The sequence below is a fragment of the Furipterus horrens genome, unplaced genomic scaffold (genome assembly GCF_987537825.1).
Source record: "Furipterus horrens unplaced genomic scaffold, mFurHor1.1.pri manual_scaffold_2, whole genome shotgun sequence".
In the NCBI taxonomy this organism is placed as follows: domain Eukaryota; kingdom Metazoa; phylum Chordata; class Mammalia; order Chiroptera; family Furipteridae; genus Furipterus; species Furipterus horrens.
In genome coordinates this window covers 188,115,677-188,135,378 of record NW_028327172.1, presented here as the reverse complement: position 1 = coordinate 188,135,378, position 19,702 = coordinate 188,115,677, and the positions used below count along the sequence as shown (strand labels likewise).

The following is a 19,702-nucleotide window of genomic DNA, read 5'->3' as shown; positions in this document are numbered from 1 at the left end:
AAATATTTAATATACAATTTAACATATTGCTCTGTAAAGCCTTTGCCCAGGTGATTTCTTAAAACCATAAAGTACTGAATTTTAATTAAAAGCTAGCTAATAAAATTCCCCTGTGTAAACAGTACAGAGAGCAGCCCAACTTTCAATTATGAGGGCAAGTTTAAACTCTACTATGGGAAACACTAAAAAAAATGCTTTAAAAAGAGATTCTGAGAAATTTGAGAGGACGAGAGAGGGCACGTGGGCATTCACGGTACTATTTTCTCTTCTGTCATGTGTGATTAAAAATTTATGTGTGAAATATTTTTTAAAAGAAAGTTTCTGAAATATTGTGGGCTGAGTAACCAGAAAGTCAACTCCTTATAAACATCAAAAAATACTTTGTAAAATAAAATTTATTTTATGTAGAAAGCTAAATGTTCCATAAAGAAAAGGAAACCTCAAGATTCCAGAAATGCTGTAGTGAACTGAAAACATTCAGTCCATAGCATTTCACCCTGGCCCCTCAAACTCATGTCCTTATCACTTGCAAAATTCATTCATTGTATTCAAACTGCCCCAAAATATGCTCATCCCAGCACTTACTCTAACATCCAAAGTCCAAAGTCTCATCTAAATGTCATATAACTCAGATATGGGTGAGACTCAGGTACAATTCATCCAAAAGCAAAATTCCTCTCCAGCTGTGAATCTGTGAAACTGGACAAGTTATGTGATTCCAAAATACAATGGTGGGACAGGCACATAATAGACATTCTGATTCCAAAAGGGAGAAATAGGAAGGAAAGTGCCGTGGACACTGATAGGGCTTGCTTTGTCCCCATGCAGAGCCTGCTTCACTTTCTCTCACGGCTGGCGGTGATAATGGCCACTTGGCCAACTCTCAAACTCTAGAACAGGCAAAGACTTTGATTTAAGGTCTTCACTCCCCATGATGACCCTCCCATATTATTTACTTTTAAAATATTTTCTTGACTTTCAAAGACAAATAATACGGTAACGTAGTCACTGTGGCTGCACAGCCATTAGGTCATCATAAATTCGTCTCCAGAAATTCATATGCAAAGGCCTTTATCCAATGCACATTTATAAACATATAACCGAAGCAGAAACGAAGTCTTTAAGCTTGATTACCTAATAGATAATGGAAAGATTGCAAAGGAATTCCAAAGAGGGAATCCTCCCACTTCCTGATAAATCCTCATTAATACCTACGAAAGAAAGGTTAGCCTTCCCATAAAATTGAAAACTACAGGCTCTGTTCAATTTATCTAAGTAACCTATTAAATCTAAGAATGAGACAGCATAATCTGATTAAAATTAGAAATTGCAGGATATCTTTTAAATTGAAATTTACTTTTATAATTGTAAATAAAACTTTTTGATATTTAGAAAAATGAAGTATTTATTATGGCATAAAAATGTTATGAATTAGTCATCTTGTCTTTCAAAAAAAGAATTGAAATGGGTTATGTTTTCTTTCATCCCTGAATCTCTCTTACAGAATTTCTCTAGTTATAAATATGTCCATGTTTCCAAGTAGTTACTTGACTACTTGGGGACAGGATTTTTATATGATCCATCTTTATAATCTGCATAGCCAAACCCCAGAACTTGGCACCCAATAAATAGCTGTTGATGAATGACTGGTGGTTCCCAGAATATTAACATAAGCTCTCAGAAATTGAGATGTCTCATAAAGCTTAAAAGGGTATATAAGTATTATAATGGGTTTACAACAATTAATATAATTATAAACAAGTACTGTGATTCATCAAAGCAAAAACCACATGCAAATATTAGGTTAATGATGCAAAGCAGCAGAATAGAAGAATAAAATATATCAACACTAAAAGACAAAGAATGGCTTGCATCAAATGTGAATTGATGCAAAGCTTTTGGCTTGAAAAACTTATTACCATACTCATTTCAACTACAAGTAAGGCAAAAGGCATATTCTCCAAAGGCACAAGTAACAGCAAACAGATTCCCACTGATGGGTGTTTTGCTCTCAACACAAATTTGTGCAGAGACCAAAACCAGGAGACAGTCAGCACATTGAAGATTCGGGCAAAAGAATATATACAGTGCCAATTTTCTTTCAGAGCTAGAGAGTAGAGTAAGTTACAGATTTTTAAAAAAACTTTTATCTGAGAATTTGGCTTTGAAAACATTGTTTTGTCCTTGAATTTGATTGGGACTGTCTTGGCAATGCTGCTATCAGCGTGCTACTGTTTCTTCTCTATGTGGATCAAGAGTATTTGGGCTGTTTTTGAAGAGGAAACTGATAATGAATCTAGAGAGAAAATTTTTGAGTCACGAGCCTTTTTTTTTTTGGACATAATTATTTAACTCTGACTCTCATTTGTATTAATGTGTTATAAGCACCTTACCCTCAGCGGCACATGTGACCAGCAAAATACTGCAGCCTTCATTTTGGAAAGAGGGTCAGGAAGTTCTGCCCAGATACCTTTGAGAAGGGAGGAATGGGATTGTAGCCAAAGGAGAATAACAGGCACTATTGCATTACGCCTTTCAAAAGCCTAGCTCTGAAAATGATTAAGTTTACTCAGTCTGGGAGGAACCCAATACATTCTAGGGAGAGAGTCATCTAATGATGGAATAAGAAGGAAGGAAAAGAGAGTGGGGAGAAAAAAGAGCAAGACAGAGTCCATTTCTACATTCATATTTCCTTTCTCCCTCCCAAGAATGTTACCATGTTAACCAGACAAGCATGCAACAGTTACTCAAATGCTTCACTTATCCTTGCTTATATGTTGATGTTAGCCAGAAGCTCATGCCTAAATCTCATAACTGTTTTTTAAACCGGGAGAATACGATTTAATATACAGTAGAGGGCAACCAACTGGACTTGACCATTGGGATCTAACACTGCTACCCAACAGAGCGCATAAAGGATAGCATCCAGGGTCATGACTATAGTAAATTTGGGAGTAGCAAATTCTCTTTTTTTTTTTAAAGATTTTATTTATTTATTTTTAGAGAGAATGGAAGGGAGAGGGGGAGAGAAACATCACTGTGTGGTTATTTCTCTGGCATTCCCAACTGGGGACCTGGCTAGGCATGTGGTCTGACTGGGAATAGAACTGGTGACCCTTTGGTTCATAGGCCTGTGCTCAATCCACTGAGCCGCACCAGCTAGGGTAGAATAGCAAATTCTTAATGAAACAATTTCGGGAAGCCTCAGACTCTCCCAGGTACCAAACACACACACACACGCGCATGCATGCGTGCACGCACATATGTAAATACACACATATATATTCTTTTCCTCTAAAGTTGTATCCTTAATCATAATTCAAAAATATATATACATTTATGTATATGTATATATATATTTTTCCTCTATAGTATGTGTCCTTAATCATAATCCAAAGACCCCCATGGGCCCATAAAAATAGAATTTTTGCCTGTGAAAAACCTGGATGAGAGATAAATAGCATCTTTATTTCCATTAACCTCTAAGTGAAATTTAGCATCCTTAAATTATCAATGTAGACAAAAAACATAGAAAAACTAGTTAGAAATCATGGCTATTTTCATAGCAACATGTTGTTCAAAAGATTATTTATGTTCATTGCTGTTATAAAACTACAGTTATTGACCAACTGTTAGATATATTTCTATGTCATGTATTATATCATAATTTGTATTTCTAATATTTTCATAACAAAATTTTAATAAAATTTCCTTCCTTTGTGATTCTGTGTTATTTATTTTAAGCACCAAAACATTATTCTGAGAAGACATCTGTAGGTTTCACAAGTTCTTCTGTATTTGGGGAGCTTATACTACCATATAACCCATATTTATTTATTTACTTTGGAGACAGAGAAGAAGAGAGAAGCATCACTTTGTTATTCTACTTATTGAACCCACAACCTTGGCATATAAGGACGATGCCCTAACCAACTGAGCTACCTGGCCAGGGACCTCTGTTCCTTTTATGATGGCTGGCAAATGTCTGTTCAAATAACTTTATAGGTCCAAGATGGGCCTCATCTTTTGAAAAACAATGACAAAATCACCTGTATACATATGCTATTTCATATGCATGTATGAGCATATATGTTCATATATAATAGTATGAGCATGGAGGAAACTATAAAATCATACACACTGGGTTGTTATGTGGGTTAACTGTGGGTAAAGATAGAGTAATATTCAAAATGAAGGAGAAGGAATAAAGCAATGTACACAAAAAAAAGGGAAAAAAGACTTCCATTGAAAATTAATATATAATACAATCATATTTAGCATTATAAAAAGAAAAAATCAACTCCCAATGTTGGAAGAAATAAAAAATATTGTAGGGTAAGATCCCCCAAAATCTGTTCCTTCATGAAAGCAGGAAAAACACTGGAAACAAATTATCAAAATCAAATATTTCAGAACTTCAGGATTTAACGAAAAGCTTGCATTTTTCATTATTCAAGAAAATGTCTGAATCACAGTAAGAACTATTGAGCTTAGCAGCATTTTAACTTGCCCAATTATCTCCACCTTCTCTTAAGTTCTGTAATAGCCTTAAAAAACCAATGGCTTTGCAACCAGGGTAACTATAAAAACTGGCAACTTAGGAGGCAATGGAGAGGGTAGAATGGGTTGGAAGCTCCCCAAAAAGCCATCCCCAGAGAGAATGGTCAGCATTCAATCTATCTGGAAGCTCCCTGCAAAGGATCCATTCTCAGGGCTGGTCTTTATTAGACCTGATTCAGAGCTTCCTCTATCCAAACAGCTCCATCCCCACGGTGTTTGTCGAACACAATCTGTGGCAATTGTTTAATATCACAACCACCCAAGGCAAGAATACCTATTGGAAATAAGAATCTGACAAAAACCTTAAAAGGAAAAACTGGGACATGATATCCCCAAAGGGGCCTCCAGAAAGCTCTGATGTATGCCTTGGGATCTTAGAAGGCCAGGTACATGTGCAAGGCTGTGTCCATATCCAAGAAAGCTGAGAGGCCAGCCACAAGAGCACACATTTATTGCAGGATGCCCTTTATATGAAATGTTCAGAATAGGCAAATCCATAGAGACAAAACGTAGGTTCGTTTTAGACACAGGCTGAGGGAAAGAAGAAAATAAGGAGTAATGAATATGGCATTTCTTTCCACAGTGATAAAAAATGTTCTAAAATTAGGTAACAGTAACAGTTGTACAACTTTGTGAATATATTTTTAAATACTTAATTGCACATATTAAAAGAGTGAATTTTATGGTATGTTGACTTTATTTCAAAAAAAGCATGTTTTAAAGTAAATGAGAAGTACAATGTATTTTCATCTAATACAGGAGATTTAGGAGCTGGTTACCAAAACAGAACACTTTAAGCTTTCAGTACATTCACTCACTTTTGTCACTTTAACTTCTGGTCAGTTTCTAGATAATTCTATTGTGTGCCATATTATTTTTAACCCAAAAGCTCTAGGTTAGCCAAAGACATTTTCTCTTTTCTTAAACTTCAATTTCTGTTTAAATAGTTATAAAATATATAAGGAATAAAACTAAAAATAAAAACCCAAATGCAGAATACAACCTAGAAAAACCCCTTGCTGAAACATAGCATGAAAAGTAACTGTGGACCCTTTTCCTTTCCATATTATACCTGGTTTTGAAAATGCAACTAATGAAACTCCAGAAATAACAGATGTTGCATAAAGCCTGTTTCACATCCACAAAGCCCGGCTCTGTTGCATAGTGTAATGTGGGAAGGTGTTCTGGTTAAAAGTTTACGAACTGCAGTATCCTATGCTTGGCATGATATTAAGGACCCCCTGGAGAAAATGTTTTAAGGAAAGTCTATTTCCCGGTACCTTTTGCCAGGAGTTGTCCCCTCGGTTTCCTACCCAGGATATTTGGGTCGGACAGAATGTCTGGCTACTGTATTTTTGGACTGAAGTGGATATAAATAGTTTTTACATATGCTTGGAATTTAAAATGATGTTTTCATTAAACAATAATTTAAAACAGAAATAAGGCAAATTCTCTGCCAGGTGTTAGTACAGATATAAGGCTTCAATGTATCTTAAATGATGCTTTAAATAAGATTGGTTAAATAAATATCAAGTGCAGAAGTGTGATTAGGCACTACTCACAAAAGTGATAAATCAGATACTAAAATTTTGAAATGACTACAGATTATCTATTTATTCATTCAACAATTATTTTACAGATCATGGGATATACAGCAGTAAACAGACAACTCTTCTACTCTCTGAGCTTAAAATTTGCTCAATAATGATCCTATTACTTCAAAGAAAGCAATAAAATTGAATGAGGAAGCATTGAATACTTGACAGAGCACTAGTCTAGAAGTCCCAAGATCTGAATCTCAATTCCATGTTTACCTATTACTAGACAAGTGATATTGGATATGCCAATTTAATTTCCCTAAGCTTCAATTTTATATCTGGAAAAACAATATATTGTCTGTGCTGTGTACCTCATCAGTTAACTGTAAGAACAACAGAAAAAATATTCAAACGTGCTCTGAAAACTACCAAAAGCTCTAAAATAATAGGCTAGCAATATCACTGAAATATATGAAAGACTATCAAATCCCTTGTAATAAATCATTTTAGTTAATATAGACAGTCTATTGAGGGTCTATGTAGTCAGACAATAGAGCTCAATGCCAACAGTCAAACACATTAACAACATAGAATGACACCTATTCAAAAGTTTCAGCCTTTCTCCATTGAATTATGCTAATTTCACCTAGATTTCATTTCCAGGTCGAATTACACTCATATTCTCAAACAATGTTCCAGCCACAGGAAGAAAAAATGAGTCAGACTTCCATCAAACTTCCAGCTTGAGCAAGAAGTACCATGTTTCTTTTCTCTTCAGAGTATGTGTTTGTCACCTTCACTTGACTCTCAACAAATAACAGAACTTTCAAAATCGAAACAAATCCACTTAGTGAAAGAAAATAACAATGGCCATAATTGCAACCACATTAACTGGACTGAGTTGCTGCTTCAATTACTTTTGCACTCCTGATGGAAAAATACTGTCCTTAAGAATAATGAACTGCTTAAGGCATGACCAAAACATTAAAAACCTCAAAATTAAACTCAGGAAGAAAATAAATTTTACTTGGCATAATTTGGGTTTGCAGTATTACTGTCAGGTAATGAACACAAGTCAGTATGAATCACTGGTGAAAACCAAGCCTAAGACACAACTAATACCTCCCCGTGCTGTGTGAAACAACGGAATCCAAACAGTCTGTCTTTTGGGGCTAGAGAAACAGAATAACCCTGCTTTTCTTCAGACACTGGCAAACTGTACTGTGATAGCTAAGAGTTAGCTTAATCCTTCCCTTCCTGGCTCAGAATAAAAACAAATACTCTGTCCTAGACCTCAGGTGTGATTCCCCTTTGTGGATTTTCATGAAGAGGGAGAAATAAACAAGAAAATGATCATGGATGCTTGGGCTTTGCATAATTTTCAATAACATAACTTTATTGTAGGAAGTAGAAAAGAATCAAGACAATGGCAGAGAAAGTTCTAACTATGTTTTACCCGTTCTGATTATGCTTTATCAGTGCTAACTCAGAGCCAAAGCTCTTTGGCATTTTCCACACAACTCCACTTCCATCAATGCTCTGGAAGCTTAGTAACTTTACTAAAAAATCTGAGGGATAGTGAGGAATAGAGTCATGTTCCAGAGCATATTGTCTGCCACTATCTAACTGACCCACAGTCTCCATGCTTTCTGTCTTCTCTCTCTCTCAGCTCGTTTACAGGAATAAATGACAAATCTCTCCACTTGTCCTCAAGCAGAAGTTTCACACATGCTATTTTCCTCAAGGTGTGAGGACTTGTCAGTCACCAACACGTACAATAAATTGCACAGCCAATAAAAGAGGGAGGAGTGAAGTAAGGGAATAAGAATACATGGACATGGCAAAAGCAAATGGGAGGGGATAGCTCCTGTTAAATCACTTGGCATTCTATTACAAACCGGGATCCCTTCTACAAGGTATCAATAACAAAATAAGTAACTTAATTTACATATCAACATAACCGTCTCCAGATAAGTAACTTAAAACTTCAACACAGAAACACAAACTTGCAGAGGTGATTGACCACAAAATCAGTACCATTACATTGGGGCAAACAGCAAACATTTTTATGCCTCAGAAATGTTGAAGGACACTGATACATCTTCATGACTTACTTATGTCCCTATATGGGAGGCTGAGCTGAGGGCATTTCATGTTGAAGAACAGGGCACCCTGCTAGGCTTGCAGGCGAAGTGAGTGGAGCTTTGCCTGTATGACCAGTGACTGTGAATTAAGAGCATCTGTTGCCACACTTAAAAACCTACCTCTGGGTTCCACAGACATTAAAGAGCACATGCTTTCAGCACCTTCAGACTTACTTGTGTTCCTGTGACCTCGGTCCCCTGGGAGAGAAGCATCTGTGGTCCAGGCTGGAATGTGTTGGTTGGGATGTGTAGTAGATGTCACAGTGCTCTCGTGGTAAATTGGATTTATAAAACTAACATCAGGCACTTGAACTTCACCATCAGTGGCCATAGGTTCACTCCAATTTGATTTAAAATAGGCTTTTTGTAATGTTCCTGAAAGACAAAAAATATATATTTTTAAAACTTACTAGAAGTATTCATTTAAAAAAATTATTAAGAAAATTCTAGAGCAACTTTCCTAGTCTCATTCTATGCAGGCAAACACAAAGAGAAAGATAATGGCCAGCACATCAGTAGAGCTTCTCTTTCGCTGCAAATCTCACAACACCTTGAAGGAGCTACTGCCTTCTCGTCTAGGTTTTCAGTGCCCAAAGAACAGAGGGCTATTCCACCTCACCTGAGACTCACCACAATTTTTTTTAAAATGTGGTGAACCTTACAGTGTTTCCTTCCTGCTTTCTCTTCCTCAATTTCACCCGTCATTTTATGCAGCTCACCGTGTAGGACACATGATCTCCACATCTCTATCTGCCACCAAAGGACACAATTGTGCCTCCTCGGTTTCATCCTTACATTTCTTCACATTTTGCTCTAAATTTCAGTGAACTATGCATAACACACAAATAAAAGTGATAGGTCTCATATATTTACCAATACTTATATTATAAAAAAATATATTTAAAAAAATGAAATTCTAATTCCAACAACAAAAAAAGAGACTAAATTATCTTTATTTCAACAAAAAGGTATAAAAAATACTTACAAGAAATAAGAAATAGTTACTAAACTAAGGTGATCAACTGGCCACTTTCTCAAGGTGTTCATTTCCTGACAAAACAAAGTCAAACTTGACTATTGGGAATCATCTAGTTTTGACTTCAGAAAGAAACTTTAAAATTTTGAGAGAGATCATGTATTTTTAACTCAGTCAAAATAGACAACAGACTTTCCAGAATATAGCACTATAGTTGAGCATGCTACTAAAATAAATGAATGTGATATTGATCCATTATAGAAATACCCAAGGGAGATTTTTTTCTAAAAACATTTACAGTGATGCTCTAATTGGTTCTCACTTTTCCAAACAGTCCATGGACTATTAAAAATAAAAGAAATATAAATAAAATGTTTAATATCAGTCTATGGAAAAAATTTCTCTACATATGCTTGACACTTGGAAAACATTAACTACAAATCAAAATAGAAAAGCAGCTGTTTTCTAACTAAGGTCAACAGCTTCATCTGCCAAAGGATTCTAAATACAACACTGGAGCGTAAAAGCTAAGTCATGACCATGAGGTACAGGTAACATACTCTCTGAACAGTCTGTGTGATTATGAGTAAATATCAAGTACCCTGGGTGAAATGAAAGACCTCATTTAATTGCTTTTAAAAATGGTTTAGTTTATTCTGGATCAAAATAAATATGAGATAGACTTCCTTACTATATAACATGCACTTTATTCATACAGAAATGTTTACTAATAAATTAGATGTAGTGTTATTTTCACCCATTTGTTAGTTGCTCTCTTCTGTATTTGTTTTGGCATAAAAAGATGTTTTTCACATAACATGTTGTGTCCACCAATGTGGCTGTATTGAATAGACTAGGCTCATAAAGTTGATTCACTTATCATTCCCTATGAATCAGCACCCAGCTCTGTCAACATACTTTTAGCAAATGCCAATTCCTCATATTTATGGCCCTGAGTTGTCACTTAAAGAGAGATTCTTACTGTGTAAAATATCCACAAGTATTTTAAACATTTTTTGTAATGATTAGCCTTATTAATCATCTTTCCTTTATCTTTTTTACCTAACCACAGTGGTGACTGGTAATGTGTGGTTACTCTCAGAAGTCCTTTGAAGCACCAACTTTCTTAGGTAACACTGACTTATATAACTTTCTCAAAAAAAAAAAAAAGGCAGCTTTCTTACTCTTAAAATCTACATATATAGCAGCTTGCTATAATAGAAAGATAATACATGATATACAATAGTTGTTATAGCTAATGTTACTATAGTATATTTTTGAAGGGGAGGGGGAGTAAGAGAAACAGAGACACAGAACAACAGAACAAGCTGTTTTTGAAAGCATGAACTCACTGGACAATTTGTTTTCAAGCATCTCTGGAAACAGATCAACTCTCAACTTACAGTCATCTATTCTGCATTTTTTAAAGAGCACAAAAACTAACTCAGTAAGACTAAATACTCTCAAGCTATACCATGATGAGCTACAAAAGTGCTGAGTTATTAGTTCAAAGTACAATGTCCATTCTTCCACATTCCTATTTTTATAATGCTGTGGTTAAAAGCACACAGTCTACTGCCTGACCCCCTGCACTTAAATACCATCCCTAGCACTTACTATCTCAAAACTTTGCGGAAACTCTCAACTGCCATAAAATAAGAAATAAAAGTACCTCCCTTCATGGGGCTGGTCTTTAGAGTCAAATTGATCAATATATAAACATTTGAAATAGTTCCTGGTACACACTAAGTTCTCAATAACTATTAGTCATTGCTACACAGTGATAGTAATGAAAGTAAAATTGTCTCCCTGAGGGTTACTAAAGTACTTGTAAATAAATATCAACTTTATTTTACCAATAAAGCAAAACGACTAAGAAAATATTCAAAAGTGATCACTTAACCCACTTTTGAAGGGAAATAATGGTGGTGCTTTCATGCTAAATTATGAATAGAAGACCACATTGTATCAAGGTTGCATGGTTCAGAAGTGTCTCAGCTCTCTTTACCGGTGTTTAAGAAACTGTCCATAATTCTAGTAATAATAGCCAAGCCTCACTGATCATGATTACAGTGAGTGGACTGAGCACTCTGATTGGCAAAATAATGCTGCCCTGGAGATGTCCACATCTTAAGCCCCAGGACCTGTGAATACGTTACTTCACATATCTTACATGGCAAAAGGGATGTTGCAGATGTAAATTAAGGAATTTGAGATACAAAACTTATCCTGGATTATTCATTTGAGCCCAAGGTCCTTACAAGCAGAAGAGAGAAGTGAGAGTGTGTGCCAGAGCCATGTAGTGTGAGAACGACTCAATGGGCCATTGCTCATTTTGAAGTTAGGAAGGAGCCACAAGCCAAGGAATGCAGGAAGGCTCTAGAAGCTGGGAAAAAGTAGGAAACAGAGTATCTCCTAGAGCCCCCAGAAGGAACACAATAAAACCAACATGTTAATTTTAGCCCAGCGAGACCTGTTTTGGACTTCTGACTTCCATAATTCTAAGGTAATATATTTGTGTTGTTTTAAGCTACCAATTTTGTGATAGTTTGTTACAGCAGCAATAGGAAACAAATACAAACACCTTGCTAAGTATCCTCACTATAAGCTTCTACTGAGTTAGCCTTGCAAGGGTCCTGTGAAAGATGCTGTAATTCACTTCTTCACAGAGTTTCAGGGAGAAGGAAACTGAAGTTTAGAAGAGTTATTTAACTTACTCAAGAACTGAGTTCAGACATGATATATACACAGGCATATACACCCACAGACTCTTCTCACTTTGGACAAGGTACACAGGTTAAAAAAAATCAACCATCAGCCATGCTCAGTTGATTGAGCATTGTCCAGCAAAACAAAAGGTTGTCAGATCAATTCCTAGTATGGGTTGTGGGCCAGTCCCTGGTTGAGGCACACACAGGAGGCAACCGGTCAATGTTTCTCTCTCACATAGATGGTTTTCTCTCTCTCTTTCTCATTCTTTTCCCCTTTCTAAAAAATAAATAAATAAAATATCTAAAAAAATTAACCACCATTTGCATGTAAACAGATTTATCTTCCTATGATACGAGTTTGAAATTAATTTCTATCTGTATATCTCTAGCCATGTCCTAACACATTTACTTTGCATTTGCTATGTGCCAGGAACTTGGTATTTACTCTCTGCTGAGAAGACAAAATCTAGTGAGAGGTACTTATCATCAGATGTTTACAGACTAGTTGAGGGCAACAGCCATGTAGTTTAAAAATACAAACCATGTTACAAGTGCTTTGAGAGTGATATGCATAGGAATAGGACAATCTGGTGACAAAAAAAAAAAAATAGTAGAGAAGTAGCTGTCATTCCATTTGGAAAAGTCAGGAAAGGTTTCTTAGGGGAGAATGATCCTCGATATGAATCTTAAAACATGATTAGAGATTTTCTAAATTTGAGCAAAGCATTTGTTGGAAAGAGAGAGGTGAGACATAGTAATAAGCAAATGGAGAACTTTCTAGATAGAGAAAATTTAGCATCAAGTAAGTAAGCATAGCTAGCTCACAGGAGACTGGCAGGAGAAAAGGGAGAGGGAGTGGAAGCCAGACTGTAAAGGGCAGTTCCTGTAAAAGGTCTGGAATTGATCTTGTTGTGATGGCGAGCTTTTGAAGGATCTTAAGTAGGGTGGAATGTTAGAAGGATCACTCTGGCAACAGGATGATGCTTGAAAGGGGTGAAGTCTAGAGGATAGTTAGAAGGTTACTGCAATAGTTCAAGTGAGAGGAGAGTAAGGCCCAACCCAAGGTAAAAGCAGTGAAGACAAAGGAAATAACTGGGAGAAAGCTTTCCAAGGCAAAATTGTTAGAACTTGAGGGAAGAGTCAGAGGCCCCCTCAAGTTTTCAGGTTTGAATTACTGGGTAAATGAAGGTACCCCCAAATAAGATAGAGGTGGTAGTCATTAGTTCTGTTCATCAAATATTTTCAATTCTCTCCCATTCTACTAGAACACATGCTTGCGTTACATTCTCTGGCCTCATTCTCTTGTCTCTTAAGATCTTTGATATTGGTCAAAGGATACAAACTTCCAGTTATAAGATGAGCAAGTCTTGGGGATCTAATATATGGCATGGTGATTATAGTTAATAATAATAATACACTTTTAAAAAAGAAAGAGCCTCTGGTGCTTTTTTTTCTCTCTTAGCACAATAACCACAAAGGCTCATCAACTTACTCCCTGAATGATCTCAATGAGCAAAGCACACTGCCCCCACCCCTCTGCCATCTTGCAAAGGACGTGTAGCATGCATGTGAAATTGACTTTTATTGTATTTAAATCACTAGGATTTGGGGATCATTTTTGTTACACAGTATAGCATAGCCTGTCCTGACTGATACAGTACACAATAGAGAATGAAAAGTAGAAGTTGTAGGAGCTTAGTTTTGTGATTTTTATAGATACCTTGAGTATAAACTGCCTGTGAAACATTCCATGGGAAAAGTCTAAATCTGGCACAACCCAAACATTTTCTCCAGAAGGCCTTGTTGAACCCTCCCCCTCCCCCGCACACATGCACACACACATATACTGCCTATATCCCACATACACTCAAGTGGAACTGTCTAGTTTCTTGTCTGTCTCCTTGAAGGTAAAAGGTTTATTACGCATGCCTGCATCTCCTGCGCCCAGCAGAATGCTCAGCACCGGGGCAGGCCTCGGTAATACCTGCTGAGTCTGAATGATGAAGGAAGTCAGGGGAGCGGGTGACAGTGCCAGGGGAGGCATGCGTGTAAAGTGAGACGAGCGCTTTGGGCAGACACCTGAATATTTGATGGATAAGTAGAGAAATATGAACTTAAGAAGATGGAGAAAGAACAGAGATTAAAAGAAAATCAGAAGTGATTATTTGCAGGCAAAGCAGAAGAGCATTTGAAGAAGAAAAAAAAAGTAAAGACTTAGCAAGATCATGTCTGAATGTCACACCTGAATGGAAGAAAGTATTGCTGGCACCAGCTTACAGCGAGCATGCTCATCCTGAACTGATGTCAACAAACACTGAAAGAAAGCAGAAGGGTCTTCATGTTAAAATCCTGTTCAACACACATTGGTTTCAAATGCTGTGCATTGGATAAAAAAACATTGGGGGCTTTGGTGAGGACAGATTTACCAGCACAAAAAGAAGAAAAAGAGAAAGAAGATCAGATTGCAGTGGGTTAAGTTTGAACGAAAGTGTAGAAATCACCTAGGGATCTTGTTAGAATGCAAATTTAGCAGGTATGGAGCGGGGCCCATGACTCCAGATTCTGCATTTCACACAGACTCCCAAGTGATGATGGCGTGGCTAGTCCATGGACCATACTTTGAATATAAGGCCTTCAGCTACCATTTTAAAAAGCTTTAGACATTAGGCATAACCTCAGGCCTGAGGGGTTAAAAAAAAATTCTCAAATTTGGGAAGTCCGTGTTATTGAGCCTGCACCAGAAGGGCTAGGGTTATTAAAGGAATTGGTAGATTTAAATAAGAAATGTGGAGTCAGGTCATAAAAGGTCATAAAGGATCATAAAATTTGTGTGTACAGAAATAAAGATGCGGGAGGTTTGCCATTTTAAAATGATATTCAAAATACAGCATTATAAGTTAGGATGTTAAGATTCTTTTAATTCCAAATTCTTGTAAAAGCCACAAGCTTCTAAGAAATTTGCAAGATAAAAACTGTATTTTAGTTCAAGGGCCTCCAGCCCATCTGACATTTTTGAAGAGGACAATTTCTCTTGGGTTCAAGAAAAACGGACTGTTTATCATGTTTCCTATACTATCCACCACTATAATTTTTCTTTCTTCTTTATTGCATGACAGAAATGAAAAATTAACACCCCACAAATAGACTTTTCATAGTATTAAGAAAAGTAGGATGGTCATCTTAGGTCATTCTTCAGAAGTTTATGGCTAAAACAAAGAAAATTTATTTTCAATGTGGATGAGTGGAAGAGTCTTTGAAACAAAGACTCCAACAGCCCAGGGGGGATGGGGGGTGGGTGGCACATTCTAATGAGATTCTTTTGGACCATAACTTTGGTGAAATTAAATTGAGATGAACAACAGTTTGCAAAATCCCATGCAGACCATCCCCCAAGCACCACATTTGTAGGACTCTTACAATAATCACCCATTTTTCCTCCTGCCACATACTCTACCCAATTCCACCCTTTCTCCACACAGCTGCCAAAGGCACCTTTTCTTTTAACCTTAATTTTCATGTTTCAATTATATTTTCCTTTCAGAATTATTTTGTATTGGTTCCAGGTATACAGTATAGTGGTTAGACAATCATATATTTAGCATTCTGCCCAATATTTCCAGTACCCATCTGACACCACACATAGTTCTTGCAAAATTATTGCCTATATTTCCTATGCTGTACTTTACATTCTGGTGATTGTTTTGTAACTATCAATTTGTCCTTCTTAATCTCTTTACCTCTTTGGGGAGGGAGGTTGGGAGATTGGAACAAAGCCACCTTTTAAACGCCCTAACCAGATCAATCATGTCACTCCCTTACTCCGACAACCACAGGATGGAGTTAATGTTTAAAGGGCACTTCCCCGGGGAAGGCTTCCCTCACCTCAGATCAGGTTCAGTCCCTTGTCATAAACTCTCCTAGTAACTATCTTCCCACCCAGGAGTTACCTCTTTTGTAATGAATTGATTATGTGACTTGTTTAATCCCTTCCTCCCTCACTGCACTGGGGAGTCTATGAGGGTAGGCTTTATTCCAGCTGTGCTCAATACCTAGAGCACACGGCCTCACACATAACGGGCACTCACTAAATGTTCATTAGAAGAATGAATAGTATTAAGTTATATCTGTTATTGTATTTGTTACACATATGCTTCTCAACATATCAAAATAATTTTACTTTAACTGTTGTTATAATATAATATGATGATATAATATAATATAATATGATGATATAATATAACATAATATAATATAAATATTAGTCTAATTTAGGGTGAGTATCAGTTCAATGTCTGATAACGTACTCCATAGCATAAGCTGATGCTTCTAGTCATGGGATTGCAGTACAACCTGCTGCAGGTTTAGTTCCTAGAAGTGAATTGGCCCCAGAAAGTAACTCTCAGGCCTCAGCAAAAAGCTCATGTGAAACTTGTCATCACATTGCAGATCCAACAGTCAGTCAACCTCACCTCTTTCTAGTTACTTTATCGGCAATTAGAATATACTCTGGCAATGGCTTGGTTTATAGAGCTAGGGGGTTGTGGATTATAGGATTACTGGGACAATGGGTCATAGTAAAAAGCTTTTAATTCTTATGGATAGAGTTAAAATAACACATTTTAGTCCATTTTAAGTAAAATATAACTATTTATTAAAATAATTATGTTTGATTTAATAATATTTGTAAGCAAAAACTAACTTTTTACCTTCATAATAAATTTTGTCATTTATAAAAACACTGACAAATATTACTTCATTTGACTTCCATGACAAGTCTGTGAAACAAGTAAGAATCATAATCCCCATTTCACAGAGAATGTAAACTACGTTACCTAAAAGTCACACCTTCAGTAAATGGGAGAGTAAGACCTAAACCCAGACCTCCTTGTGCCGAGTTATAAGTTTTTTCTTTGATGTCATATGGCCCAGCATTAGACTGTACCTTGTGAAATAAAAATCTAGGTATAGTATTGTAGCTTTCTCACTCTCTAATTTTCCTTTCAATTTCTTCCAAAAATTTAAATCCTTATTTTAGAATCCAGGTCTTTGAAATCATACAGACAGCTCAGACTAACTGCTAATTTTAGAAATACAAAACTAACTAAACATTTGTAGCTCAAATTTCAGTTTAGCGGGTTGAGGTGAGAAATAATTTGCTATTTCTCTTTACTTACAGCCTATTGCTAAAATAATTACTCATAAAGTCCAACTCTTTTATCTTCAGAAATCTTTTACCATCTTGACTTTATGCTTGACAAAAACCCAAACAGACAAAATTAAAGACTCGTAATACATCTGGGTTTGTTAGCATAGGGCTTCCATAACCTTTTCCTAATCAATAATCCTCTCACTATTATCTCTTTGGCTTTTGAAACCAAAACTCCTTTTGTACACAATTAACATTCCAGCATCCCTTAGCAACTATTATGAACCCAGAAATAGCTGCAAAACTTTGAAAGAGCAGGGAGTTATAAACTCAAACCAAACAGAGCATTTTTTAAAGTAAGCAGAATTTAATAAAGTTTTTTTTAAAACAAAGATACAAAGTGATTTTATTGTTCATTACAACAACAACCCTATCAGTTATAAAATAGGAACTGTTTATTTGGCAGATACTACTTTGACATATCTATATTAAACCAACTGGTGCAGAACTACAAGAAGAATACTTTTGAAGAAGAAGTCTGGAAAACTTCCACTTGCTAAAGGTTACCTACATATAAGCCAAAATAGCACTTAAAAATTGTTACTGATTTTAACTTCTTCCAGTCAAGGAAATGTGGTACTGATATACTCCCATGACAACATCAAACTTATAACTAACCTGAAACTAATACAATATTGTACGCTAACTGTAAATGAAAAATAAAAAAATAAAATTTTAAAGGCTAAAAATTGATGTACCTCCTAATCCCATATGTAAGTGAAGGTACAAACACGAGACAAATGAAAATGTGTCCATATAAAAACTTGTACATTAATGTTCACAGCAACCTGATTCAAAATAGCTAAAAGAAATAACTCCAGTGTCCATCAATTGGTGAATAAATAAACATACCTGTCTGCATAATGAAATATTATTTGGCCATGAAATAGAATGAAGTACTAAACACATCCTACAACACGAATAAGCCTTAAAAATGTTATGCCAAGTGAAAGAAACCAGTCACAAAAATCACATATGGTCATATGAAATGTCCAAAATCGGGAAATTTATAGAGGCAGAAAGTAGATTAGTGGCTGCTTAGTGCCAGGCAGAAGGGAAGGATGGGGGATGATAGCTAACGGGCATAGAGTTCCTTTCTGTGGGAAGGAAAATGTTCTCAAATTGACCTTGGTGACACACTAATCTGTGAGTACACTAAAAGCTATTGAATTGTATGTGAATTATATTTAAAGAAGGCTGTAAAAAATATTTAAAATTTAATAAACAAATAATAACGCACTTAAAGCACTGTTTCAACAATATCCTGCCTCTGCTCAGAGGCCTCTAAACGCTGAGATACTTCAAAGTGTGTTTTAAACTTATAGTCAACTCTGAGAATGAAAGAATTTATTTTGTCTTCAATGTGAGTGAGCCACGGAACACAGGATTATGAAAATGAAGTTTTTTTAAATGATGGTGATTTGACTGAGGGAGCTTCTACCAGAGAGACCTTCCCAGAGATAACAACTATAAACTGGACAAAATACAAAAAAGTAGAGGAAGCAAAAGCAGGCCAGCTCTGGGAGAGCTTCTTCTTTAAGCAGCCTGGAGACCCCTTCTCCAAGCCAGATGGAGGGAGCCCACAAGAGCCAGAGTGAGGGCGTGTGGGCCAGAGAGAGTCTGAGGGAGAGAGCCTTCTAGAGCCAGAGCCAACCCAAAAAGTCCACAGCTGCTTCCCTCTTCCTCCCTGCCTCCTCTCTCCCCCTGCGTCCTCTCAGGCAGTGGGTGTTGCAAACAGTCCTGACCATTCACAGAACCCTATGTAGGCTCTGTCTGCTTTTTCCGTACCAGCCCATAGTCCAAGATCCCTCCCATCTTCCTGAGTCTTGGAAGTGAAGCGGATCTTTGCAACAATGTTTCCAGCCACTAGCTCCAGGCGTGCAAGGGCATCCTGAAAGCTGCATCCTGCTCCCTATCTCCCAGCCGCAAACTCTGGGGTTTGTTTTTGGACTCCCCTGTTTCTGTAACATGACTACCGTCAAAGCACACCTTATATATACCTTTATCATCAGCATGTATTGCCTTGTGTAACAATCATTTCTTCCTCTCAGCTGTGAGTTCTGAGAAAGAAGGATGCATTTAAACATCCTTGAGTTCTTAGGAACTTTCAAAGTGCTTGCTATCTAGTAATCACTCCTTAAATGGTTTGAATTAATTAATCTATTAATTAACCTTAATAATAACTAGGAGAGTGATTATAGTGTTTAAAACCACAGATTTGCGTAGGCTAGTCAACAGATAACCCTCTCAGTGAGTCGACATTTCAGGTCAAATAAGTACTAAGTAGAAATCACTCTTATAAATCATGCTACTTTGAATATTGAGTGAATTTTTCCTTAACAATGACAGCCCTCACCGACAAAGGAAAGCAGGATCACCAGCAGGACAATGAGAGCACAGATACACGGAATCAGGACCAGCAACAGGAAACGCAGAATGTTAACAGTCGTCAGCTGCTGGGAGCTGCCATCACCCATGTTAGCTTCATCAGCTCCCAAGACCTACAGGAAAAGAGAAATATGAAACATGGTTTTAATATTACAGAGCAACCCAATACGTGGCATGGA

At 36.6% G+C, this 19,702-nt stretch overlaps 1 protein-coding gene across 1 annotated transcript in view; it reads right to left on the bottom strand.

Moving 5' to 3' along the window:
- Positions 1–19,702, bottom strand: part of CORIN (corin, serine peptidase) — a 183,390-nt gene that overhangs the window by 138,917 nt on the left and 24,771 nt on the right. The window contains exons 2-3 of the mRNA XM_090266913.1: positions 19,492–19,636; positions 8,417–8,617 (exon numbers count right to left, since the gene is read on the bottom strand). Coding sequence (XP_090123039.1) covers positions 8,417–8,617; positions 19,492–19,636 — 346 coding nt within the window. The remainder of the gene's footprint in view (positions 1–8,416; positions 8,618–19,491; positions 19,637–19,702) is intronic.